Source organism: Aspergillus undulatus (assembly GCF_047715775.1).
Source record: "Aspergillus undulatus strain CBS 261.88 unplaced genomic scaffold BDV17scaffold_11, whole genome shotgun sequence".
NCBI classification, from domain to species: Eukaryota; Fungi; Ascomycota; class Eurotiomycetes; order Eurotiales; family Aspergillaceae; genus Aspergillus; species Aspergillus undulatus.
In genome coordinates, this window is record NW_027396615.1 from 181,157 (window position 1) to 206,356 (window position 25,200).

General features: G+C 51.3%; 9 protein-coding genes across 9 annotated transcripts; 2 read left to right on the forward strand and 7 right to left on the reverse strand.

Moving 5' to 3' along the window:
- Nucleotides 1–2,077: 2,077 nt before the first annotated feature.
- BDV17DRAFT_289077 (putative C2H2 finger domain protein) lies at nucleotides 2,078–3,861 on the forward strand (the record flags this gene model as incomplete). The annotated part of the gene is made up of 3 exons (XM_073761580.1): nucleotides 2,078–2,853; nucleotides 2,905–3,174; nucleotides 3,228–3,861. 3 exons carry the CDS (start codon nucleotides 2,078–2,080, stop codon nucleotides 3,859–3,861), a joined length of 1,680 nt encoding a protein of 559 aa, XP_073617914.1.
- Nucleotides 3,862–4,891: 1,030 nt separating this feature from the next.
- On the reverse strand, nucleotides 4,892–6,426 carry BDV17DRAFT_289078 (putative RNA polymerase II Elongator complex associated protein Kti12; the record flags this gene model as incomplete). Its single annotated transcript, XM_073761581.1, has 3 exons — nucleotides 4,892–5,881; nucleotides 5,977–6,357; nucleotides 6,421–6,426. 3 exons carry the CDS (start codon nucleotides 6,424–6,426, stop codon nucleotides 4,892–4,894), a joined length of 1,377 nt encoding a protein of 458 aa, XP_073617915.1.
- Nucleotides 6,427–6,538: 112 nt separating this feature from the next.
- On the reverse strand, nucleotides 6,539–7,653 carry efm7 (putative nicotinamide N-methyltransferase Nnt1). Its single transcript, XM_073755305.1, has 3 exons — nucleotides 7,429–7,653; nucleotides 6,810–7,376; nucleotides 6,539–6,760 (listed from the first exon to the last, which is right to left on the reverse strand). The coding sequence occupies exons 1-3, from the start codon at nucleotides 7,570–7,572 to the stop codon at nucleotides 6,695–6,697; spliced, it is 777 nt and encodes a 258-aa protein (XP_073617916.1). The 5' UTR covers nucleotides 7,573–7,653; the 3' UTR covers nucleotides 6,539–6,694.
- Nucleotides 7,654–8,217: 564 nt separating this feature from the next.
- On the forward strand, nucleotides 8,218–9,671 carry BDV17DRAFT_257047 (uncharacterized protein). Its single transcript, XM_073757151.1, has one exon. The coding sequence runs from the start codon at nucleotides 8,905–8,907 to the stop codon at nucleotides 9,283–9,285; it is 381 nt and encodes a 126-aa protein (XP_073617917.1). The 5' UTR covers nucleotides 8,218–8,904; the 3' UTR covers nucleotides 9,286–9,671.
- Nucleotides 9,672–11,732: 2,061 nt separating this feature from the next.
- Nucleotides 11,733–12,959, reverse strand: BDV17DRAFT_20413 (uncharacterized protein). The gene has a single exon (XM_073755309.1). The coding sequence runs from the start codon at nucleotides 12,739–12,741 to the stop codon at nucleotides 12,106–12,108; it is 636 nt and encodes a 211-aa protein (XP_073617918.1). The 5' UTR covers nucleotides 12,742–12,959; the 3' UTR covers nucleotides 11,733–12,105.
- Nucleotides 12,960–15,389: 2,430 nt separating this feature from the next.
- On the reverse strand, nucleotides 15,390–17,940 carry BDV17DRAFT_20410 (caspase family protein). Its single transcript, XM_073755308.1, has 9 exons — nucleotides 17,569–17,940; nucleotides 17,321–17,511; nucleotides 16,853–17,260; nucleotides 16,740–16,784; nucleotides 16,611–16,686; nucleotides 16,455–16,551; nucleotides 16,175–16,395; nucleotides 15,736–15,905; nucleotides 15,390–15,646 (listed from the first exon to the last, which is right to left on the reverse strand). Exons 1-9 carry the CDS (start codon nucleotides 17,664–17,666, stop codon nucleotides 15,621–15,623), a joined length of 1,332 nt encoding a protein of 443 aa, XP_073617919.1. The 5' UTR covers nucleotides 17,667–17,940; the 3' UTR covers nucleotides 15,390–15,620.
- Nucleotides 17,941–18,987: 1,047 nt separating this feature from the next.
- BDV17DRAFT_257065 (uncharacterized protein) lies at nucleotides 18,988–19,272 on the reverse strand (the record flags this gene model as incomplete). The annotated part of the gene is made up of 1 exon (XM_073757152.1): nucleotides 18,988–19,272. A coding segment is annotated over exon 1 (188 nt), but the record flags the coding sequence as incomplete, so codon positions are not given.
- Nucleotides 19,273–19,308: 36 nt separating this feature from the next.
- BDV17DRAFT_289083 (uncharacterized protein) lies at nucleotides 19,309–21,485 on the reverse strand (the record flags this gene model as incomplete). The annotated part of the gene is made up of 3 exons (XM_073761582.1): nucleotides 19,309–20,744; nucleotides 20,880–21,051; nucleotides 21,207–21,485. 3 exons carry the CDS (start codon nucleotides 21,483–21,485, stop codon nucleotides 19,309–19,311), a joined length of 1,887 nt encoding a protein of 628 aa, XP_073617921.1.
- A 966-nt stretch (nucleotides 21,486–22,451) lies between these two features.
- On the reverse strand, nucleotides 22,452–25,182 carry BDV17DRAFT_257070 (NAD(P)/FAD-dependent oxidoreductase). The gene is made up of 6 exons (XM_073757153.1): nucleotides 24,522–25,182; nucleotides 24,289–24,471; nucleotides 24,013–24,225; nucleotides 23,349–23,963; nucleotides 23,204–23,280; nucleotides 22,452–23,152 (listed from the first exon to the last, which is right to left on the reverse strand). Exons 1-6 carry the CDS (start codon nucleotides 24,729–24,731, stop codon nucleotides 23,005–23,007), a joined length of 1,446 nt encoding a protein of 481 aa, XP_073617922.1. The 5' UTR covers nucleotides 24,732–25,182; the 3' UTR covers nucleotides 22,452–23,004.
- Between the last annotated feature and the right edge of the window lie 18 nt (nucleotides 25,183–25,200).

Below are 25,200 nucleotides of genomic sequence, written 5' to 3' on the forward strand. Positions count from 1 at the left end.
TCCCGGTAATCAAAGGGTTAAAGTTGATGCATCACCTTCAGGAGGCTTCGCTGCTTCAGCAAAGCTGCGCCGTACTTTTTTCCTTCGTCGCCGACAGCACAGGGTCTGCGGTCTGCCTGTCTAACACGGTGACATCTTGCCTGTGAACTTCAGCCTGCATTTGCAGACAATCCCCTGTTCCGCGGGTTGACGTGGATGAACCCTCAGCCATTCGATGACGGCAGGTCAATAGTGGGCGGCTATCACAGGGAGAGGGGGCCCCTATCACATCGATTGACTGGTTCACAGGCCGCGAGCCATAGTTTCATGCTAGCCTCTTCGCAGGAATCACATCACGCCGTTCGGGGCCAAAGACCAATTAGGGCATGGCCGCCTCACCGCTACAATTTCCAAGGATACAGAATCGGGACGTGCCGTTCCCTCTGAACCACTCATTTCGGTGCAGAGGGCCACGTCAAGCCCGCAGGATTCTCGTCTGTCGAATCGACTCGCACGATGCTGAGAGTGAGGCAGCCTTTCCACTTTTGTGCGTTCGCTGTGCCCCTCCCATCCACCCCCCGCTCCCTCCGTCATCCCATTCAGAGCACTATAAGGCCGCCATCCCCCCTCTTCTCCTCTCGACTTTTCCTTTTTATCTCATCTCTACCCAACGACGCTTACCAAGGATCTCATCGACTCAGACTGCCGACTCCAAAGGAACTTCATTTGATACCCAAGCCACCTTAAGCACCCTTTTCATCCATTCCTACTACCTTTCATACGTCAACCAGATTTGTCACAGTCAAATCTTCCACTCTCTGCTCTGAAGGACCATTGTCTTGCTTTCCTCTCAGCAGTCTCGCCCGTGGATCTGGACAATAGTTGAGCCCCTGGCTACTCACCTCGGATTTTCCCACTGGATATTCCAATCCGCTCCCAGGATAGGATTTGTGCTTTGTTTATTTTCGTTTCTACGTCTTCTCCCAGGCTTCTGTCTGCACGCTTGCGACACATAACAGGTAGTCCCCTCAGTTATTTCTTTTCCCATCGCTCTTTCCTTTTCTTTTCCACGCAACATGCGCGCCACCTGCCTATGGATGACCTTCTGGACCAACCCGACAATCACCAAACCCAGTGGATCTCTGAACTTCTCTCTCTTTGCCTTGCTGGAAAATTCGGTGCCGCGTCGCGGTTACCCAGAATAATGATGATGACAACCAAATGGCCATGGCCATCCCTTGCTTGAAGTCTACAGCAGCCGCTGTGAGACTGGACACTTTCGAGTGCTGTTTAATGTTGCACACTCGCTTCGACGACTAAGGGCCACCTCTCCCCTCTGGGCTTACACCTGCCACTCCAAACCTGGAGTGGCGGACGGACTCTTCCCTGGATGAACCACTGATGCATGTTCATGACTTGTGCAATGACCTGTGACTTGATGATGGCCTACTAGGATAATCCGACTGATCTCCGACCGGAGTGGAACCTTTCCAGTTTCTGAACTACAGAATGTGATGCCAGATTTCTCCATGGGTTTCCAAGTTCTCTGAACTCGCCTGATGTGGCCTTTGACCAAGCACTTTTGATCGACAGAAGGATTTCACCGTGCATCTAATGTTGTTGCACTTCCGTTGACCCAGGCAATGATTGAAACTTGAACCCTTGGATCCCCAGCTGAATGGAAACAGTCCCAGCCTTGGGAATCTCCTCAACGCCCAGGAGTAGCCATCGGCATTATTGTTGACGCCCTCGCCCTCAGACTGATTTCTGTTCGTTTCACTCGATACGACGTCTGCATTGGAGACCGGATAACTTCGCCCCGTATGGACCACTGAGATTTCGACCTCCGACGCCACTGCCCTTGGACTTTTCTTTTCCCTGGAAAATTTTATGTTGCTTTCGCCTATACGGTTCGTGCTCCTGCGCTTTTGACTCGCGAGAATTCGGACTAACATGCCATCAGGAATCTCTTCGACTATGGAACCAGGACGCATGTTTTTCTTTCTGTCTTGATGTCGTTTTCAACGTTTGAGAGTAGAGTTACTGACTTGACATTCATTTTAGTCCTAGCATATCACCCAGCATCTCGCTGGTCACAATGTCTTCCATCAAGAACGACCCAGAGAACATGTTTCTTCCTCAATCAATGCTTCACATGGACCACCACTCCCAATCAAGGCATATCCCAGGATCGCACATGGCCTCAAGACCCCAGGATGATGAAATTTTGAGCCAGGACAGCTTCTCCTTGTCTTCAAGTACAACCCACGGCATCAATGATGTGGACTCCATTGACAGCAACTCCATTGCATCAAGCAAGCCTGACTCTCCAGCCGTCCAGATGCTTTCCTTCTCGTTATCGCAACACGCTCAGCTCCACTCTGCAGTTGGCGCTAGCGACATCATGTACTCGGCCAGTTCCGATTTCCATGGTCTTCCCGATGTTGGTGAACAGCCCGATATGGATTTCTCCAAGCCCCAGGACTTCAACCACTACACTTCCCTTTTCGATTTCTCTGCATTTGATAACGATGTCAACGGCCAAAATGGCACCCACACATCTGGCACACCTGAGCACGGCTCTCCTGCCGGAGATGCCTGGAACTCCATCGTTCCGGACACTCGATACAGCCAGTCCATGGACCACTACTCTGGGAATGTTTTCCAGCACATGCCGGTTTCTCCCCCATTGACGGAAGCGAGCAATGATCTCTCCGTTACATCTTCCTGTTCCCACCCTGGATACCCAGCTTTCATGTCCCATGAGGATGCCATGTTGAAAGACATCACTGCCACACCCGTTGGAGGTCAACTGAACCTAGGAGACCCAATCTTCCCCTTGACGCCGCCTCTCGCAGAACAGGACCCAAACAGGTTAGCTTCATTGCCAATAAACCGTCTCACCAACGCTCTAACCGCCAGCAGGACAATCCGCCCCTCCAAGAGTGCACGTAGGCCAGCCTTACAATTGTCCCCGTCCCAGCCAACGGGGAAGCAGGATATCAAGTTCTTCCCACCACTTCCCGTGAAGGAGCCACTCCGACCAAGATCCAAGGATGGCAGCGAGTGGCGCAACCCGCGCGACCACCCATATTACTCCCTGCCAACTAACCAGGATGGAAAGTACTACTGCCCGTTTGCCACTGGAGACAAGCCGTGCAACCACCCGCCCACTACTCAAAAGTGTGCTTACCAGTGAGTCGCCTTTACCAATATTAAAGTCGAGAGTCACAGACTAATTCAAGCAGCAAATACTTGGATTCCCACCTGAAGCCATACCGCTGCCGGGACCCGAGCTGTATTGATGCTCAGCTTCATTTCTCTTCTAATGCTTGCTTGTTCCGCCATGAGCGCGAAGCTCACGGACTCCACGGCCATGGAGAAAACCCGCATCTCTGCCTCTTTGAAGGATGCGACCGTTCAATGCCTGGATTCGGCTTCCCCCGCCGCTGGAACCTCTTTGACCACATGAGGCGAGTCCACGACTACGCCTCTTCGGAGCGCCCTAGCTCCCCGGATGCATCCCCTACTACCGTTCAGCCCAAGAAGGAAGCCACTGGACGCAAGCGCAGAGTCACTGGAGTCAGCGCAGCCGCTCAGGTTATGAAGCGCACCCGCTCCACTCAGTCTCAGACGAACCCACTTAAGACTCTCCAGCAGACAACTGCCCACCACGGCCAGAACATCCAGGCTGCTGAGCGCAACTACTACAACTGCCACGGACGTCTCATGGAGCAACTCCGCAACATCACTCCCCAGGACTCTGCCATGCATGACAAGGTCAATGCCAGCCTTCAAGAGCTCATCACCCTTGGCATCACCTTCCGCCAAGCTCAAGCCAGCCAGGCTGTTGCCCAGATTGCCAACGGACTCCCAGCTTGAATCAAGCAAAATGACGCTCGAAGCATACCATTTTCTTTACCATCTTCAAACCATTAGAGGACCGAAAATTCCATAGGAGCCTTTTCTCTTACCAGCTACGGGAACACAGCCTGAGTGAATGCCCATCCAACGCTGATCGAATCGGCCCACGAGTTTCTTTTCAAACTGCCAGGGATCGCAATCTGTATTTCCAAAGGATTTCTGATCTTGACCCAGGTTGAGCCGCAAGCATACCATGCTGAGCCAGCCGGTAGATCCCGTTTGAACTGACTGGCCTCAAACCAACCCAACCTCAACCGCAGGTGGGAGTCCTGCAATAGGACCCAAGCGCCTTCCGCGCGCTTTCTCTTCTCTTCTTTTCGCGTTCGATTGTTTCGCGCATTGTTTCGCGCCATGTTTTGCGTGCGCTCGATTCTTGTATCATTTTGCATTTTGCTGTACTGTTCGGTGGATTTTTGGTTTTAACTTTGTTCTCTTTCGTTCTTGCTTTCCCTCCCTGCAAAAGTTCGTTTCACTTCGATTAAACGAGGAAGACAAAATTGCAGAAAAAAAAAAGGCAGGAGGTTGATTTGCTCTGACTTTGTATACAGCGACAGCAGCGACAGACACAGAACAGGACGGAATGGGCCTCAGGAATCATTTCGGGTTATATTTATACGTTAGACTTCTTTTGTTATTTTTGTTTGCTTTCTGTGTGAATGTTCTTATCTTTACTTTGTGACCGGCACTTGAGTCAGTTGATCTGACTTGCCTGCTGCGCAGGGCTGCTTGAGTATCTTTGGCTTTTGGTCACTTTCGGGTTCTATTATTTATATCAATCAATGACACTAAATGTCTTGGACAGACCAGATTATTCTTCGCTATTGTGAAATCTCTATTGTATCCTGAATGCTACCATGGCATCTGCTTGCTATGCTCATCTCCAAAACCTCTTTGTCCATGAACCGCGAAAGGTGCATCCACCTTTAGACCTTCATCACCCATCCCACAACTCCCTCACACTCGCACGCCATACTGTAAATAGATATACTCATCGATCCTCAACCTCATCCCCAAAATCCGCATTCAAAAACCTCACAAACGCGTCCCCCACATCCTCCCCCTTAATCCCCCCACCCCCTTTCCCCGCCGCATGCGGCGCCCCAATATACGCCCTATTCAATGTAATCCACTGCCTCCGTAACCTCTGGAGCCTTGGCAGCGCAAGGATCCCACCCGCCGCAGCAAGGTCATCCGTTACGCTTGCGGAGGCGATATGCGACGGGATGAAGATCGGTGTTTTTGAGTCGGGGACGGGGATGCGTATTCCTTCTTCTTGACGCACTCCTTCAGTGTCGAATGCTTGTTTTTGTTGCTGGAGTGAGGACGCGAGGGCCGCCTTCGCGGAGGGGTTTGATAAAGTGAAGGACCGGATCGCTTGGACGATGGAGCTTGTGCGTTTTTCCATATTGTAGAGGGCTGATGAGTCGGCTGTTGCGGGGGCGACGGTCGCCTGGTGTGGTTTTATTGCGACGCGGGGGCGCGAGGATAATGCTGAGCGAGCCGGTGCTGTAGTAGTTGTAGTCGTTGTGCTTGCGGCCGACGAGGGGGAGATAGTCGATGAACTTAAAGACGAGGTAAGATTCGAAATGGACTCGTCCTCCACTTGTGCTTTGCTTGGGTGCGGGATGCCCGTGAGCGCAGTCCAGATCTCTGCGATCGGTGGCTCGGCGTCGGACCAGGGGACTGTGAAGAGGGGTTTGTCCCAGCGGCTGTTCATGGATGGTTCTTCGTAGCGGAAGATGAGGTTGTTTAGGAGGGCGGGGGGGTAGGGGTCCGGGTTGCTTTTGGAGGATTCGGGGCTGGATTCGGGGTTGGATGGAGGCGGCGCGGTCTCGATCTCGGTCGCGGAGATCTCTTTCTCACGCTCAGTATCCTTTGATGGCGAGGCATCCGCAGTGGGATTCGCATCCGCATTCTTCCTCGCTATCCTCGCCTCGTTATTCGCAACACACTGGTCAATCGGCGTCCCAACATGAACCTGCAGCAAGCAAGCGCAAAGCGCACAAATTAGCCCATCTCCCTTTTCCTCACATCAAACCAACCCCCGAAAAGAAATGGCTTCCAAAAACATACAACACAACAAGTAGTCCCCAACGCCTTAGCCTCACACCAAAGCTGATATCGATACCCCTTGATATAATTCATCCCATCGAGGATAACAAAGCTATCCTTCCCCAGCAGCCGCTTCGCGCGTGTATACGCGATCCCGCGAGCTTCCTTCTCCGTCCGCGCGACGTCGTAGACTGTGCGGCGGGTGTTGACATTGTCGTGTGTGTGGACGATGTTGATTTTGTAGCGGGGGGATTTTGGATTTGTGCTTGTGTTTGTGGTTGATTGGTCTGTGGATGAGGATGAGTTAGGGAAGACCTGTGACTGGGTTTCTTCGAGGAGAGCGGCTAGTTGGTGCGCGCGGTGGGTTAGGCCCGAGCAAGGGTAGCCGGTTAGGATTATGAGCTGGGTTTGAAGGGTTAGACGGGGGTTTATGGAGAATAGTGGGTGTGTTTCAAGGTGACTTACCGGCATTTTGGATGTTTTGAGGATTGAGTGAGGGGTTGGGTTTTCGTCACTTTTTTTGCTGCGGGGATGGCGGGGGTTTGGTGTTGACCGCCTTTGCATTCATCAGTGGGATATGAAGGAATGAATCTGCAATGGTGGCTTAGATAATTTATGTACATAACTCTATTAATATTAGGACGTCGAAGAAGAGATATGTTTTGAATGTCTTCTGTTCATGCCCGTGGTATCAGTCTATCCCAACGCTACGCTCTATGCAATCTATATAGTATCATGTCTATCCTAGTTGATCATCAGCCCACCGTAACTCGTATCCAAAGACTGTTCTTTTTAATTTTTCGTCCTAGACACCGTTAGTCATTGCTCGGAGCCCATGGGAGGAAAAGACATACCCCGGGGTCCTCCTCAAACAAAGCCTTGTCCGTCAGCTTCTCAAACACTTTCGTCACCGTAAACCCACACTGCTCAGCAAGCGGAAAGAACTTTTGCGTCTGCGGCAAAAGCCACGGCTGGTACGGTGTAAAGATCACCAACGCCACGGCATTCTTCGTCCGCTTCATATTCTGCTGCATCGTCTTGACCAAATTCGAATGCTCGCGGTAGCTATAAACGACGTCCGCCATGATGAGTACGTCAAAGCCCTCCGCTCTCGACTCCTCGGGTATATAAGCCTTCAGCGGCTCAACGTCGCTCCCCCATTTATAGCCTGTGACGTGGAGCGAGGAACCAGCGGGTATCATCGACGTAGCGGCATCGGCGTTTTGGCGCATGTTATCAACGAGGTCTGGATCGGGGTAGTCGGTCATCACGGTGGTTCGGGCGCCCTTGATTGCGCTGACAATGCTGGGGACTCCCGCTGCGGCACCGATCTCGAGGACGTCTTTGCCAGCAATGAGGGTGGGCGCGTGCGTCTCGATGTAGTCTGAGCTTATGCGGCCGGCGTTCCAGAGCATGTTTCCCTCCATAGAGATGTTAGCGCGGGCGAGTCTGGCGTTGATTGTGTATAGGTACATATAGAGGGTGGCTGCCGACCAGGCGCACGCGGACGACCTGGCCAGAAAGCATTGTGTGTTCTGCATATGTAGGTTCCATTTCAGGCGGGTAGAAGCCCTCGGGGTCTTGGAACATGTTCCCTGTGTCAAAGTCGTCTGCCATTGTGATTGCGATTCACTCTGCAGTGCAATCAATATAATCAATTGACTTCGACTGAGGGGCACTTGAAGACCAGGATGGGCAGATGAATTCTCATCGAGGTGGAGCTGCCCCTCGTCCATTACTGCTCAATCGGGCTTGGTGGCCGTGGCTGTCCCTCACATCACATGATCTCATGTGACTTTTCCCCAGATTTGGGCTCACTTCCGAGATTTGTCCGCTCCGATGAAGCGCGGGAGAACGATTTGGGCAATACCGTCGCTTACCGGGCTTGTCCGCGTTTCGGGGCGCTTTCCGGATATATTACTGTCCAATCACACGGGTAATCGTCGGTCAATTCGATCTATATCATGTTCAGAGCATCAAGAGATACAGAGTGATCTTGAAAGCTGGTATAGTAGTTGAATTCTTCCTTAAAACTCTCCACAGTTACATTGCTCAAATTGATCTGGCTTCACTTGGACTTTACAACTGCCTGAGCATACTCTATAGTGAACGGTGAAAGTACGGCCTCGAGTCGAGGCAGTGGACACGATAGCGCCATTTTCCGGTCGAATGAGCTCCGAAGCATCGGGATTTCTCCGCGAGTCGCCACACTTCAAATTCGTCACGACTGGACAGGAAGACTCTTGAAGTCGGAGCTATGATCTTCATCGCAACCTCGAACGCATCTCATGCTGCAGGGCGACTGGGGCCTCATTGGAGGAATATCGGGCAAATTTGTCGATCAGTGCAGCGAGTGAATCTCACAAGCCTACTCTTAACATCTTGCATCGCACCGCGGTAACCTTCTGCGTCCCTTCCCAGGTTTCACTTCCCCATTCTCCAGATCGCAAACTCTGGATCCATAATTGTATGACCTTATCATTATCGCATTGCACTGAATTATCTCAAGATTCGGAGAAAATCGACATTGCCCAGCAGCGGAACGTCATAGCCAACCGCGGTATCGTGAACAGAGAACGCCCCACGTGGGACTTTGTCGTGCTCAGTCGGGCTTTGATCAACCGTTTTCTCCAGGCTTTCTCTTCCTTCCCCTCTCGCTATTTCTCTATCTCTCTCTATCGCCTCCATCTCTTCACCTTCAAGAGTCCAACCTCTGGTCTTCCATTTCTCCCTCAGCCTCAACTCTATCTCCGCATTCCACGTCCCTCCACCCCTCTCCAGTCCCAGTCCCCAGACCTCCACTGAGGTCATCCTTACCTACCTATCAGATCGAAATCACCTCAGTTACCTCAACCCAAAAATCACCCAACGGACCTTCTTCGGTCGTCCTCACTCCCTCCCACCCATCGCACCACGAGCTCAACCTCGCCCGTCTTACCATAGACCACCATGAACAACCCAACAACCACAGTCGCAGCCGCAACCCTCGCCCTCTCCCAGTCAAATCCCCAATCCTCCTCAAACACCATCAGCACCCCCGCCGCACCACAAGTCCAAGTCCAAATGCAAGCCCCGAGTCAGTTCCAAGTACCGACCGCGACAAGTCAACAGCCGCAACAGGTTCAACTTCAACAACATCATCAACAACCCTTAGTCCACGATACCACACAGTCACAGTCACATCCCACACTCTACCCGCACCAAATATCTGGCGATGGCGGCCCGACTGCGACGGCGCCGTTCTTGCGGGACTTTAGTCTAGTTGCGGAGGCTGCGAAACGGGCGCAGGTTGCTATTGTCACGAGGGATCTTGAGGGGGTTTCGTTATAGATTTTACAACGTATAACGGTGGGAGAGACAGTATGATCGGATCTGAAACAAGACCAAGAGAGGGGACTCGGGGGTAGGAGTGGTATTACTAGGCGTCACCACCACTATTAGGTGCATCATACAACCGTACTCGTGGCCGTAGTGATCGCGCACCGCAAGTACATTGAAGAACCTGTTTGCTGTGCGGGGTTGGTTGGTCAGGAAGATCTCTTGTCGATCACGGTCTCCTCTCCGTGGGGGAGTTTGGGCTCTGGAGTTTACTACGATAGAAGCGATTTATTTATATACCTACAAGGATCTCATTTTCTCCCCTCGGCTTTTCTTTATCTCGGTATTTTGCAATAGGCAATCAATATAATGCTACTGTTCGGCTCGGGTTTCACGAGATCCATATAACAAAGAACTTCACTATACTTGGCCTCCTGCGGTCGAAAGGCAGAGACGCAAACCCTTGACTACGTCTGGATACCTCCAGCTTGAATGTGCATAGTACTAGTATATTTCACATCGCCATCTACATACTCTACTTTAGTATGTCAGGAGACGAACCTTTAAATGAGATGTACAAAAGACTAAGCCACTTCGTGATCAAGGCGAACAGCAAAGCTATCAATTCCGATTATCAACACTGCAATTGAGAATAATCATCACCACCGGAAGCACAGCGGCGAGAACCCAAGTAGGACAGAACAGGACAGGACATACAGTATCAGGCCGGATCATAGTCCCAGTGCTGGTACCTGGTACGTTACGCCTTTCAGAAGAGCTCACTGGAAAGAAACAGTCAATGTCAATGCGTTGTTCCAACAGACACTAAATCTAAGCCTGCCCGGAAGATCATGATAAGGCCTTCAAGGCTTCATCAGATCTTGACCCTATAATCAGTCGAATCGCCATCCAATTATCTCCATTATCCCAGAAATCTGGGAACCAGTTCAGGGCAATCACGTCATGAACCTTTTCCACCTATAACCTCGAACACGATGACAGTTTAGGGCTCCAGTTCCTTGAGTAAGTAAGAAAGCTTGCCAACAAGATAAAGTTGGAGTCGTCTGACCCCATGATCGCGATCCCAACAACAATATGGCTGAATAATGTATGTGAACCCGTCCCGTCATGAAGCGGTGTTTCCAGATCCATATACCTAACAACGGCGGCGGGTGGGCACTCGCGCACTCTGTTTCTCCTTTTCTAAATCTCTGGACACCTTCCAATATATATCTCTCTTTATGAAGTGTAAGTACCCGCGTAGCTGTATGGAGTTCAAAGAGCCCTTCGCGCGCATTGCCATGTACCCTACCCACCCAGTTGGACTGCGCAAGCGCATCGCATCCCGTCCTGAGACACCTGCTGACCATATCATACAAGAGGTACTAAAATAACCTTAGTACTCCCCCGACAAGATTTCAGCAAGGCAGATGATCTCTCCTAAGCTTCCGTCTAATCTCAAAAGGGTTTCGTTCCTCCCCGGCTTCGGCAGGGCTTGGGCTCGGGATCTCCGTCGCGTCTTCTCACTGTAGGTATAACAGCGAGGATCGCGATATAGCTCCGCAAAAGGTATGATACGAAAGGTACTTACGACCCATGAGCCTAGGGTCCGATAGGAGCGAGCGTCTGGTGAACAAACCAGGTAAGAACGCGATCAAATAAAACATCCAATGTGCTTCTAGTCAGATAAGTACTGGTAGCCCGTCTTCAATTCAGTCTTCGGTATTGGACCGTCAAAGCCAGGGGTCGAGACGAGTTGTTAATGTTGATAACTGGGTATTGCTGGTATGAATAGGGTATTCGGTGAGATCAGGTGCGATGCGATGGCAGCCATGGTCATCCATTGCGATGGGTTGGAGCTGCCTCAGGCGCGAATCATGTCAGGTAGTTTGTCTGAATCGTGGATTGGTAGCGAGTAGATGGAACCGAGGAACGGTGGCTCCAGTGTATTTACATCCGGTATACCGGGCGATAAAGCTGCCGCAATCGCACGAAATAGCTGTGGAAAATAAGTATGTATAGCTTAAGAGATGAAAGAAAGATTAACTTACAGCATAAGCCAGAAGTAATCATGGACAACAAGTAGTGGCTATTGACTCTAGGCTCCAATCCGACATGGATATCAATGGATATATGCTTCATTAATGTAGTAACTTGTATCCAACAAAAACTAAACTGTACCAGTGTAGTAAAGTAAGTGTATCCGAAAAGTCAAAAAACCCTCCGGATTTATGTACAGAGGCAGAGCAGAGCGAGGAAGCAAGCAGCTGCAGAGATAATAACAACAATAGCTAATAAACAAGTATCAGTAAGGAAGGTGGTATGTTATGGTAGTAGTAGCCTGAGTTAAGGAGAGACCAGAATGCCAACGCCGAAGATGCCGAAGATGCCGAAGGTGAAGATGCAGCTGAATCGCACGCAAAATCTAAAACATTAACAATGAAATGGAGAGCAGGGACAACGGTGAGAAAATGCACGAGCTTTTGAAGGCGAGATAAACGGGAAATAGCGATGAATAGAAGAGAGCAGTAAATCGAGGCGAGGGTTCGAGAAGTAGGGTGGGATATTATGGGGCGCGTGCGTTGTATGTATGGAGGTTGAGTGGTTGGAGTGGGAGTAGTTGGTTTCAGTCCTCGCGGTCGGTTGGTCGGTCGGTCAAATATTAGCACAGCAAGGTTGTTATCGACATATCACATTTTATCGCTCCTTCGAGAAGATTCCCCATCGTGAAAAAGTCGATGCAGGGGTGCTGGCATCCCCTGCATAAGCCAGGAACCGCCCGGCCGCGGAGGCTAGTACCAAGGAGTCCCAAGCGCCCGCTAACCCAGTCGACTAGAGCTGATTACTCGACCCGATCAGATTCGGCTGGGAGATGCTGGCGTTCCCAGCGCGGTAACTAGCCCTGCGCTGCGAAAAGCTGAATCTCGACAGCCGGCGAGTGAGTCTTCGGCCCAACTTGACGGGTTGTTCATCGTCGCTGGGAATCGGCGGAGGAGGCGGGATAGAAACCGAGCTTGCATTAGAGCGGGCGTGGAAATTAGAGGTCGAAAAGGAAGCGGAGGTCGACGTTCGACTCACGCCCAGCGTGGGATTCGAGTTGTTGTCGAAGAAGAAGGAGGAGAAGGTGGACTGTCGCCGGGCGCGGATGGCCTCGGCGGTGTTGCGCGGGTTCGGGGTTGTAGGCGAGGTGAAGTCTTCCTTGATGTCGTCGAGGGCGCGGGAGAAGCGGAGGAAGCGGCGGGGTCGTTCATTGATGGAGGGCTCGCGCTCTTCGAGGCCGTAGATGTGCAGCGGTGTCGAGTCGGGCTCTTCTTGGCTGAGGGGGGTCGAGTAGAAGCGCGGGTATTTGGGGATGTGCTCGCGGCGGCGGGGGAGGATGTTTACCCAGGCATGTTGCTGCGGCGGGTATTGGCTGATGGGGCTGTCGAAGGAGGACTGGGACGAGTTGGAGGCGGAGGATGGGAGCATGGTGTCAAGCGAGTGTATGTAGCTATTGATGCTATAAAATGTACATGTGTAGGTGTGTGTATGGGGACGAGGTCAACGCGCAGCACTGACCAGACCAGATCGAGAAGAGAACCAACCGAGGGGGAGCGAAGGTTATAAGAGAAGTGAAAATGAAATGAGCGAAAAGCAAAAAGGAAAAGCAGGCAGTACTCAGGACCAAGCGGAGGGTGTGGAACTGCCGGAGAGCTGCGATACCATGCGTCTCCAGTCCTTATAGGCCGACCTTGCATACTTTTATTCACTTCATTATTCACTCTCCTCATTATTGTACACTCAAGCTGCCTACGGAGTACACTTTTTAGTCTTCACATCCCTCTTCATGTATCTATCCCAATCCCAGCATTTGCAGTTGCACTGTTGCAGTCACCCATCAATCAATCTGATGCAGAATTTGCCCCATGCTAAGTGAGATGACACTGTCTCAGCGATCCGACACCGAGCCAGTAAGTGGCAAGCTGACTCGCACCATCGCAATGCTCCATGACGCGGCTGATCCAATCATACCACCGCGTGTGTGCTATGAAGCAGAATTGGTGTCTTCGTGGTCAGTCGTCGTAGTCTATCATCGTACGGGACCATCTCGGAGCAGCGCAGGCGCAGCGAGCACGCCGTGGGCCCAGCGGATCATGGATTCGGATGGGATGGAGAATGAGATGGGGAGCGGGTCTTTACGAGCTCACGACAACGGTGATTGCTTGGAAAGTCTCCTAACAACAGTCAGCATTCTTTCGCATCCTTTGCCCATTTCTCAGGCAGACAGCGCAAACAAACACTGCAACAAGACAACCAAACAAAGAACTGCAAGAGCCATGCAACTGCAAGGTCCGCAACCATCCCCTGTCACCTAAAAAAGAAAAAAGCAAAAAGCCACAGGCGCACCGCCCACGCCAACCACGCCAACCGGTTGGCCGGGGGGCGCTGCCAAAAGCATGGTTGTCCCAGCAGAGAGTTAGTGTGTGGGAGTGGGGAACAGTAAGATTTCGAACTATTTAGCCTCGACAGCCACTCGAACTGAGTTTTCCCCCTCCTTGATCTGATCTTTTGCTCAGCTGTGAGAGAAGGAGGAGAGTGAGATTCTCTCACATCTTCTCCACCTGCAGTTGCATCTCTGTTTGTTGTCGGATCGGTGGTCTTCGACTGACTCTGACTCTTGACTCTGACTGTTCTGTCCTCAAACTCGAGTTCAGGTGACTGAGTATCCGCTCTGGAGAATGGACGGAGCGTGCCCAGAGCCACCCCCTGATTGGCTGATTCGTCGCTTGGCCGTTCCGAATCCTGGTGACTGAGACCTCTGCCAGCGGCTCTCCAGGTCCAGAGTCAGAGAACGGGGTACATCGCTCTCAGTCCTATGTCGGAGGGTACAAACTAAAAAAACCCTGAGAGAAAAGAGAGTCTTGCTCTCGATGTCGCATTGCAGATTCAAATGTACTCCATGATGCGCTGGCCGTCCGACCGACCAACAGGCTAGGTGATTATCTGAGCATTATTGTCAATGCGGCTGGCTACCACGGTATACAGCAGATGACAGCCAGATCCAGCCAACTTTTCATCTTCCAGTCGTTCGTCTCGCTTCTGTACTCTCACTTGCCAGAAGAAGCAACATCGGCATCACCGTGGATCTTCCTGAACTCCTGCTGAACCCTGTTCCTCGGCCCCGAGTTTCCACCCGTCTTTCCTCCACAGAAGTTATGATCGACTGATTGATAGCGATCGGCTCCCGTTGACTTACACTGATTTGCAAACTGACGTCAAGTCAGCCAGTCACAAACGATGATCGCGAACGGCCTGCCATGGTCTTTTGGCTTTTCTCCAGTTCTTCTGGCTCTTTACCGAAAACGGTGGGCGGCTGCGGGCTGCGAGCTGCGAGCGAGGGACAGGGTACGAAGGTATTACGGGATATGAAGTCACGATTCACGAAGAATGATAGTCGACGATTACTCTGTAAGTTGTAGAGCACATGGTAAGGTTGAAGATGTGTGGCAAATAGTTCAGCGCAGTCTCAGCGTCAGGGGTACAGGGTACAGAGTCGTGGGTGTTCATTGTCATTGTGCTGTGGTACCTGTGCCTTGGTCCTCATCGCAACCACCCATGGATACTTGAATGATGGAAGTACTCTGTACCGATCGGAGAAGACGATCTGTGCGTTGTAGGTGGTACCGAGTACCTGTGCTTTGCGATCCATGGATCCTTTTATTTGTGTCCTTTCTAGAGATGGGTCGTAATCCAATCATGACCACACATACTTTGCAAGAGACGGGAAGAAAAAAGAATCATCAAATCTTTGCTCGTGAACTCGTGGTTGCGCACTTGCCTACGGATAATGTCGAATGTAGTAGGTACATCTCTTTAGGTAGTAGCTACCCAGTTCTGGTTATATAAATAATGGTCTCGACCCTCCCCCTCACATCTCACCACCCATTCAGATTCCAGACCCCTGCAGCACTTATTTTCGTCCTGCACGTCGCTTTTTAATCCGAGGACATCTTCAGCCTGTTGGGTGCGCCGTCCGAGACCTGGATATATCTGTATCTGTACACAACTCAGAGCCAGTGTCCACCTCCATCCACTCTCACTCCGTATGACCCACGGTTCCGGACAACCGAGCCACGCACACGCAGTCCACGCACTGCATATTCGAGAAGATTCGATCCAAATCAGATCTGGAAGTGTAACACAGATTCATTCATTGGTTCATGACTTGAACTGGATTTGGATTCGGACGGACTCTTGAGTGAAGAACTCTGGTGCCTGGTTCCCGCTCGCTTCACTTCGTCGGAACTCCCAACTCTTAAATCCCAACTCCAACTCCAACATACGCAGCTGGCTTTCTATACCGCGCCTCACATAACGAACAGTAAATTGGTATCTAAATCGCTCACATCAACGTCACCAACCCGACCCACTCGAATGCAATTCAATCCAAAGAGCTGACGGGGAAGGAAATCCATAACATACCTAAAGGATGACTACAACTCAACTGCGGCTTCTGGGAGTACTTCCCGTCGAGCTCGGCCCGGATGAGATTCAGCAGCTGCACGTAGCTGAGGTTCGGGTGTGCGTGAAGCACCTTGATGAATGCCCAGCTTAGTGCGCCGCGCGCTTCGCCGTCTTGGAATGTGTCCGCCCTTCGCAATTAACCAGTCTGTTAGTCAGGTGCTCTCTCTTCGAGTCGGTATGGCTGTGTCTTGGTGGTTGATGGTAAGGTAACTGGGTGGGTGGGTGGGAATGTTGCAGCCTAGACAGACTACATGGCTAAGCCTAGCCAGTCTGCATATGCATAGTGCATACGTGTCCCGGTTCCAGTCCCATCACATGCTCACCAACAGAACCAAAACCAGAGTTGGAGACAAACCAAACCCACGCGCAGAAAAGGCAAAGAAGGGAAAGCACATACGAAGTCTGCGAATCCTTAGACCCCGAAAACATAACCACGTCAGCGGGTGACGTCTTCGTCCTGACCGTCCTGCGCCTCGCAGAATCGCCAATCGCCGCTTTCTTAAAGAACCCGATTGCCGTCTGCGCCATGCCGCTCAGATCCCCGCTTGCGTAGGACGTTATGGCGGAGAAGAGATCCGATGCGGCTTCTTTGGCGAGGTTGGGTTCTTTTAGGATGCCCTATGCCCAACTGTTTAGCATCGTGAGGTGAGTATGTGGAAGTGGTGCGGTTGACGAACCTGCGTTGAGTAGACGTAGGGGAGGTCAAGGGCTGTTCCGGAGTGGCAGGAGTCGAAGATTGCTGTTAGACGGACGCCGGGTAGGAGGGGTCGGACCCTGAGAGTTAGGTTTTAGATGTGGATTGTAGTAGGGTGAGCAAGATGAGAGGGACGGACATGATATCGTGCATCTCATCGTCGACGATGTGGCCGACTGTGCGGTAGTCGACGGGGTAGATCACGTCGTCGAAGCCTAGCCAGTCAGTCAATGGCTGCTTGCAAATTAAAAAGGGGTATAAATCTCACCATCATCCTCATCCCCATCAAGATCAGGAGTCCTTCCACCATGCCCTAGAAAACCATTAACATGACCACTCATCCACTCATCTCAACCCAAACTTCAAGTTCATAAAACCCACCGGAGAAATGAATAAACAACGAATCATTCGGGTTTGCCCCAGCGACAAGCCACCGCATCGCCCTAAGAATATTCGCCTTAGTCGGCAAAGATTGCGGGTTCTTCTGATCATCCGTCAAGATCACCATATCCTCCCTCCGATACCCATGCCGCTGCGACAGGAACGTCGACACATTCGTCACGTCATTAATACACCCCTGCAATTGGTTCGGCTGCCCGAAGTAGTTTATCCCGATCAGGAGGGCTTTGCGTTTTCCTGTGCAGAGGGAGTACTGGAAGCGGTAGTTTGAGGGGGCGCCGTGCCCGAAGGGTTGGGTTGTGCTGGGGGGGCGGGGCGGGAGGGATCCTCCGTTGCCGTTCATGTTCATGCCATTGGGATTGGGACTGGATGTCCATGGTGCGGGTGTATCTGAGATAATTAGCACTTGCCCAGTAAATGAAATTCATAGAAGGTAAATAAATTATTTACTTGGATACTGCCTCAAATCCCCCGACCCCGGCCGCGGGGGTAGTGGCGGTGTGCCGTGCCCATACGGCACGGGCGACGGCGGATACGGCGACGTAGAGTATCGAGGATCAGGGCCCGGAGGGTAATGTGGTGGCGGATTATTTGGCGCTGGGTATGAGCCGGGGGGAGGATAAGACGGAGGCGCGTATGGACTACAACGATCAATGAGTGCTATGTCGCATGGATGTTTATGTAGAGAAGGCGCTCACCTGTATGGCTGCTGTGGAGGCGGCCAGTGCTGAGGCGGAGGCGGAGGGCCGCTCCAGCTTGATCGGGGCGGCGTGGGAGGGGGTTGGTGGTAGTACATCAATCGATCTTTTCAGGTAATTTGGAATTGGATGGTGGTGTATGTGTATGTATGTTGGATGTTGCGGTGAGCGATCAGTGCATGAGCATAAGCAATGGATGCGTTTGGCGAAGCGGAGCCTCGGCTAGATACGCTAGATACGCTAAGTTGGTGTGGCAGTGGCGCAGTTGCGGCACAAACAAGCTCAAGGACCGTTAGAAATGGTGGAAAACTGCGAATAGCAGACCAGAGTCAGGAGGGTGGAAGACTGAGAAAAGAGAAGATGGTGGGATGAATTCCCCCAGAAAACGAGAGACCATTAGGGAGTTCGTTGGCTCGCGCGACAGGGCTGGCTGATGCCTGCTGGTTGTGTGATTTGATTGGTTGAACAGGAACAGACCCCATCCGTAGGGCAGAGCACATGGCCCGGTTCCATGTTTGAGGTGATCTTGTTCTTAGGTTAATCCTATTTCTGGACCAGGTACTAGGCAGTAGCGTTTTGATCAGGTGAATCTCGGGTATCGGCACGATCTGCACACTCCGCCTTCACTGCACCAGCTCGGAGGACTGTCACTCCAGATGAGAACAGGCTGTGGATGTCGTCAATTCGTCGAGGATACGTAAGCTGACAGTGCCCCGCATGAGATCTTGGAGGCTACGCCCGGGCCCGTCAGCCTCATCGTCCATCTCGCCCGTCCAAGTCTTGAGATGACGCGCACCCCAGACCATCTTGGATTCTTGGTGGTTTGGCGGTAGGGATAGACTAGATGTATCTCATTCCATTTCCCTCATATTTGGCCTGCGGCATTGAACTCTGTACACTGACGCAAAGCTTGTCAATTCTACTGCAAGCGCCACTGAGCGGAACTATACGCTACATAGCGAATATCCAGTTAGAAACCCCACTGCCTAATCCAATTCGACATAAGCCCCCTCACAACCGGCCTCAACCCCGCCATAGTCTCACTCGCGGCGCGCGTCTTACTAGTATCAATCTCCGCCGACAGCGAGCCCTCCCCCTCGCCCGCCGCCAGACCGCGATAAAAGTCGAGTAACTTCAGTGCGGGTTTCTGGTGGACCTCCTCGTCGGGTGGGTTCTCCGTGCTGATGCTCTCTAGCTCGCTGATCCACTTTTCTATGGCACGGAGGAAATACAGTATGCCTCTTGCACGGCTAGGACAAGCGAGGACCAGGTATCTTTGGATGGGTTCATTGTGTGGAACAATGCGCAATTTGTTGTTGTTGTTGTTGTTGTTGTTGTTTTTTTTTTTTTTTTTTTCCTTTTAATGTTGACTGAAGAGTGGCGGGATTCGAGGAGCTCGAGCATTGTCTTTGAGAGAATGTCCTTAACTATTATGTTAGCTTGTCGTGGTCTGTCAACTATGGCATTGAAATCAGACTCACCACAGGAACCTAGTCAATATCATAATTATCATAATGACCCGAAGTAGATGGAACCTTTCCCAAAGCCTTGGACGTCTTGACCAAAGTCAGAACCCGCTCAGTCGTATTCCAGATCCCTCTCTCCGCCGTCGGACCTGCAATCTGCTCAACGCGGAAGACAGTAGTTGGGACCCCGGACCTACACGACGCCTCGAGACACATTCGCTCGGCAACATGCTTGGACTCGCCGTACCCCTGCTCCATGACGGGTTCCGGGGTTTCAAACGGGACTTAAGAAGCCGGTAGCTCCTGTCAAGATGACCGTTTGAGGTCCGGATCGGAGACGCTGGGCCTGACGCTGAGAGCGCTGGGGAAGGTTGGCCGTGTACTTGAGAACCATATTGTTGATTCGGTCGATCCCGGAGTTGCTCGTGGTAGTTTGGCCCGTTAGGACGGCGAGGAGGAACTGTGCCAGGCGGGATACTGTTGGGTTTGCGTACATGTGCTCGGCTGTTATGGGTTGAGCGTGTTGTTCTTGGAACGAAAATGCGGTCTTGAAGACTCTGGATAGCTGGATTGTTTGCAGAGAGTCGAGGCCTGCGGTGTAGAGATCATCATCATCGTTGATATCCTCGCGTTTCAGGAGGGAGCGGATAGTCTGGCGGACAAAGGCGGTCATGTTGTCCATATCAAGGGTAGCGTGCAACTGGACATCACTCTCTTGCTCTTGTTCTGCGACAGAATAGATAGCTTCAATCTCATCCTTGTAGTCATTATTGGTTACGTGGCGCTGGGTGCTTCCATTCGGAGTGGTCTTGAATGGTCTCCCTGGACTCGCCAGGCGAATCTTATTCTTCAGAATGCGTCCGTAGCTAGGAACTGCCTGGTTAGCCTTTTCAACCACAGGCCAGATCTGATCCATAAAGGCAGCCTCATCAAAAGAGGCCCCGGTGGCAGGCCAATTTGGCTGAACAACTAACGACGTCTGAAAGCGGCTCTGCCCAATGAGCACAGCACGCTGAACCCTGGGATGACCCTCGATAATCTTTTTCAGGGTGACGGGATTCAACTTCTCGCCGTTGCTCAAAACAATGACCTCGTCGCGCCGCCCGTGGTACTTCCAGAGCTTTGGATTGTCTGGGTGTTGGACGAATAGATCATTGGAGTGGTAGTCGGACTTGTGCGGAAATGTGTGGAAGATGCCGTAGATCTTGCGAGAGCCTTCTCTGCGTGGGATAACCAGCTCGTATTCCCCCTCGCCTGCGTCTTCCATCTTCACGCCATAGGCATCGTTCCACTCAAAGTACATCCAGTTGCCCTCGCCATGAGGAACAAAGGAGCAGATGATACCCATCTCGCTTGAGTCGAGCACAGTAATAATCTTGGTATAGTTCGATAGGTAGTTTCCAGTATCTGTAGCCAATGGCGCCCCGGCGTAATAAACATAATCTAATGTTTTGAGCGTTTCAATCCCGGCCTCAGTATGGCTCATGTCTTCGAGGATTGAGGGGGGAAGCATCGCGGCCGTGGGCTTGGTCTTCCTGACGGTGTCTGCCAGCAGATCAACCGAAAGCGGCTTGTCGGGGAGGTTCACGAAAGGAACATTGTGGAATATTGACTCGGTAAAGGACAAAAATCCCATCAGGTAGAAGGAGGGAGTGCTCGAGAGAACAAGGTGATCGGGACCGAGATCGTTGAAGAGAGTGGATTGCCGGTCTTTTGGGATAGGTAAATGTGCATTGTAGTCAAGGGTTAGCAAAGAATCCATGTGTCAGAGGCACGGGCTTGGACATCCCTATAGAACTGTATCAGAGTTGATTCCACTGCACTTTCAACCGTCAACCAACATACCAGTTGTGCCAGAGCTGTGAACGATCAGAGCCACCTCATCCTCGCATTCAGTATATCCTCTAGCCCACGGGTAAGAAACAGCTTCATGCGCTTTTATAATATCCTCCACCCGAGAAACCTCGAAGAAGTCCGTTCCCTGACGGAAGCCCTGAATCTCAAAAACACGGCGTTGCTTCTCGTCGCGTAGAAGAACTTATTGCAATCAAGGACAGTCAAAAGGTGCTGATAGGCATCATTGGAAGTCGAATAGACGGCAGGAGCGGCTATTATTTGCCCTATGCCTTAGCACACTCACTTGCTTCAAGAAATTGCTAACTAAGTACGCACCTTATACCCCATCTTATGTGAAGCAAACACAAAAACGATATACTGGATATCGTTGGCTCCCATAAACGTGAGAGTCTGGTTGCGATGCCTTCCCATCCGTCTCTCAATCCACCGAGCTGTTGCATTTACCGCGTCGGAAAGTTCCTTTGCTGCGACTGTTTTGAAATCATTGTTGCTGGGGATGACTCCTAGTCTCTGGGTAGAATTTGAAATCGCAAGGTTGTCGACGACCGTGGCGAGGAGCCGTTGACCGGGGACATGGGTATCAGTAGCTGTCATTGCAGAGATGATATCACTCGGTGTATGGATATAGATAGCAAAGAAACTCAAGTTATTCAAAGTAGATGTTGCTGGACCATAAATTGTAAAGGGCACACAACGCAGTTTTATGTGCTCGGCCAAGGGTTGATGCAGATATCCTGACTCCTATCACACAGAGACATTTCCTTCTCGAGCCGATATCCGATGGTAATTCAATCTGTCCACCTGTTGCAGAAGGGTGGGGACGGGTCCAGTACGGTCTTACTCAGTCCCGCACATAGTAAAAGAGAAAATAAGATAGAGTGGATGGCAAATTGGCAACTGTGATACGTGCTGGCAGCGCGTCAAGTCCAGCGGGCATGATTCAGCAGTATCCGATGTAAATTCTGGCGTTTCATTCCTCCAGCATCGGCAAAGACAAAGTCCAGAGGTAGTTTGGTTCTGACGGACAGTGTGACAGACTCAGGACTGACCCAGTTCCGAGAAACACAGCTTTTGTAAGTTTATTAGTAGTAAGTACCTATCTAAAAGCTCAGACGCGAGAGATTGGCAGTAGTCCCAGGACTAGAAAGCTTGACTGAAGTAAATACGCCATTCCGAATCCACTTTCAACCATCAGAACTTGGTGGCTGTGTCCGGCTGTTCTGGAATAATCGAGGTCACACTCTATATTGACATGCCCTGCTGCTAGCCTACCTTGGGTAAGGCACTACGATATACTTCTTCGAAAACGAGCCAACATCCCCATTCCTTTCACCTTGCTTTCTAGCATCTAGTATCACGTACTGGCTCGGAATTCGGCACATCAATGTACTCAGTATCACTACACGCTACGCCCTCGACCTATTATCAAGCATGAGGAGGGTCGTGAAAGCGCATCGCGATTGGAGGGAAACTTATCCTCGACCAGCCTATCCAAAGAGCTCAATCCCGAAATCTGATAACCTTGTTTGGGCTTCGAAGACTAAACTACTATAACTATAACTATAACCAAGACGGCTCCTCCTGTACAAATCCAGATTTTGTGGCTTCGACGAGGGCAACTAAACGCCACACGGCTTACTTCACTTCTCTATAGCTCGCGAGTCTCGATAGTCATAACCATAAGGAGTAATTTTGGAATCGTGACACTCCGTAGACTACTACTGAGTATACCGAGTGCGATCTACCCACCCGGATACAGGCACAATAGATGACAAATGCCCCGGGTTTCTTTGCTGAGACCTGAGACCCACAGAGGTGTCAAAAACAAGGTGATAATAGCGCGGCTTGACGTTCGGCAATCCGATGCGGCTGCTTTAGAATAACCGGCGGGGGGATATCGGTTATGTGGTTCGGCATACCGAGCATTTGTACTCAACTCCACTCCGAATCTATTTTTAACAGTGGAAGTTTCCAGATTGCCGGTTCGCCTAGTAACTAGGTAAAGTGTTGGATAGTAGTCATTTCCGCGCTCTTTCTCTGCAATACCATTCCGATTCATCATAGACAAATCCCGGTTTATCTTCTACCTGGTGGGTTCATTTCGTTATTATGTTCATAAACGAGACCGAGGCACCTGCTTCAGCCGCTCGACCCGTGCCGGCGTGATCTGGAAGACCTTAGGTAGCCGAGTCTCTGCCCACGAACTTCCATCCATTAGCTTTACTAGGCCAGGCGCTGCCGTGAAGATACGAGCCATTCCACTGCCATTGTTAAGTAAATGGAAAACGGAGGGACAAGATTCAGCAACTTACTGCCCATTGTGACCAGCACAAACCCATTGACCTGGTAGACCGGGCAGTTCACCTATCCAGGGTACACCGTCGGCGCTCTTGAGCATCTCGATCAGAAACTTTTGTCCTGTCTATGATATGAGATAGAGTGGGCTGAGATACGTACCATCGCGATAATCCCGCTCCAGCTGTCGTGCTCGGATTGAGCCTTCCACCCCACGAGCTGGGACTCTGCGAAATCCTGAACGGCGTCTGTCACTGGCTTGAAGCCCAAGAGCCCGTCGTCGACGCCTCGTTCGGGATGGCTCGGATCGTCTATCCACCTCTCTAGCTCGGGCTGGCCGGGGTTGCTACCACCAAAGAGCACCGAGCCTTCTTTCGTACTGCGCGGATTGATACTGAACAAGCCGCCATTCGGTAGAAGAACGCCGTACGAATTTGTCAGGCCCAGCCCATTGGGTGCCTCAGATTTCACCAGCGGAACAACTCGGTCGCACATGTGAGGCTGGGGATAGATGAGTCCTCGAAGTGATGGCTCAAGGGCGGAACTATATGCGTTTGTTGCATGGATGACTTGGGTGCATTCGATATTGCCACGTTCAGTTTTTGCCACCCATTTCCCTGGAGCTGAAGATTGAACGATCTGCGTGACTTTGGTGCGGGTTTGAAGGTTGACTCCGTTTCTCAAGTTCTCTCGCATGATATGCGCTGCAAGTTTCCAGGGATACAGGGTTGACGCGGACCAAGCGTAACATGCCTGCGCGTCCTTAATCTTAGATATCTGTTGTTGTCAGCGATACTCAACACGCATGTGCAGGATGCAGACAGACCTTTCTAGCCTCGGTTGGGTCATGCGTGACTTTGATATGATCCACCTTGCCGCCGGCAGACACATATTGCTGGAAAGTTTCATTTGCAGCATTCGCGACCTCTTTCGTTACAGGGACATCTAGTGTATCGCCTACCCAGAGGTCACAGTCGACATTGTTCTCCCGGATGTATTCAACCAAGGCAGACCAGGTCGCCTGCTCGTTTGCCAGGATCTGCAGTACATCTATCAGCAAATTTTTCTCGATCATAATAAGTACCGAATACTTCAAACGCACCTTGAGAGCCTGCTCCGCTCCAAAAGCTTGCTCATACTTGCTGAATCCCCGCCATTGGTCTGGCTTACAGTGCCCTGCGTTTCGCCCGGTTGCTCCAGAGCAGAACTCACGGGCCTCAAGGACTACGATGATTTTCTCAGGCCATGTAGATAGGCAGTGCTTGGCGACCAATGTCCCTGTCAACTGCTAGGAATTAGCACACCAGCTGCCGGGAATCGGCTATAGACACTCACGCCAGACCCAATGATCACGATATCTGCTTTTGGAGGTAAGTCGGCCGTCGTGCGATGGTTTAGTAAGGGATCTCCCTGAACGCCTTGGAGCCAGTACGAGAGCGAGTAGTGGCCTTCTTTTGGGAAGCCGTAACGTGCAGGGTGCGCGGATGCGACAGCGGCATTGTCCAATGGGGATTCCTTGACTGGTGGGATTTTTGTCGGCGACATGGTTGGTTTTAACTGTATCAGCCCTATCGCTGAGCGCAGAGTTTTAGTGAGGGTCGAGGCGCACTTATAAGGATTGGAAGAGTTGGGGTAGGCAGTCCCCACTTGTACTGGCGGAGCACGCAATGGGCCTCGTACCACTTTCCACTGGAACTAGACATTACTTTCTTTTCAACTCCCTTCACATCAATTTGTTGATCCGTTGTGATAGTTCTTCAACATCCAGCAAACCACCGTCATGTCATACACATCGATTGGTGGAACAAAGCTGGCGAAGATATGCTCGTCTCCAACCGGCGCGATGTACCGAAACCAGCAGCTCTTATCAATTGGAATTATTGGAGTACTGTCCATGGACCTACTCCGTAGTGCCAGTCTCTACAAGGTTTATGAGTTGGAGACGCGATAACCTCGCCCTCCTATCATGCTGAGATATGGCTGAGAGTTGCCGCCCATTAATGATGGATATGAC

Bases quoted from the DNA above. Each gene is read 5' to 3' on its own strand.
- efm7 (XM_073755305.1), bottom strand. From the start codon at position 7,572: ATGGCAGACGACTTTGACACAGGGAACATGTTCCAAGACCCCGAGGGC. The intron at 7,377-7,428 runs GTACCTATACAC...ATCTCTATGGAG, and splicing joins TCGGCAGCCACCCTCTATAT to GGAAACATGCTCTGGAACGC. The intron at 6,761-6,809 runs GTATGTCTTTTC...AACGGTGTCTAG, and splicing joins TGTTTGAGGAGGACCCCGGG to GACGAAAAATTAAAAAGAAC.
- BDV17DRAFT_257047 (XM_073757151.1), top strand. From the start codon at position 8,905: ATGAACAACCCAACAACCACAGTCGCAGCCGCAACCCTCGCCCTCTCC.
- BDV17DRAFT_20413 (XM_073755309.1), bottom strand. From the start codon at position 12,741: ATGCTCCCATCCTCCGCCTCCAACTCGTCCCAGTCCTCCTTCGACAGC.
- BDV17DRAFT_20410 (XM_073755308.1), bottom strand. From the start codon at position 17,666: ATGTACTACCACCAACCCCCTCCCACGCCGCCCCGATCAAGCTGGAGC. The intron at 16,687-16,739 runs GTGAGATTTATA...CTGACTGGCTAG, and splicing joins TGATGGGGATGAGGATGATG to GCTTCGACGACGTGATCTAC. The intron at 15,647-15,735 runs GTATGTTATGGA...TGAGCGATTTAG, and splicing joins GAGTTGTAGTCATCCTTTAG to ATACCAATTTACTGTTCGTT.
- BDV17DRAFT_257070 (XM_073757153.1), bottom strand. From the start codon at position 24,731: ATGTCGCCGACAAAAATCCCACCAGTCAAGGAATCCCCATTGGACAAT. The intron at 24,472-24,521 runs GTGAGTGTCTAT...AATTCCTAGCAG, and splicing joins TCGTGATCATTGGGTCTGGC to TTGACAGGGACATTGGTCGC. The intron at 24,226-24,288 runs GTGCGTTTGAAG...GATGTACTGCAG, and splicing joins GAGCGGAGCAGGCTCTCAAG to ATCCTGGCAAACGAGCAGGC.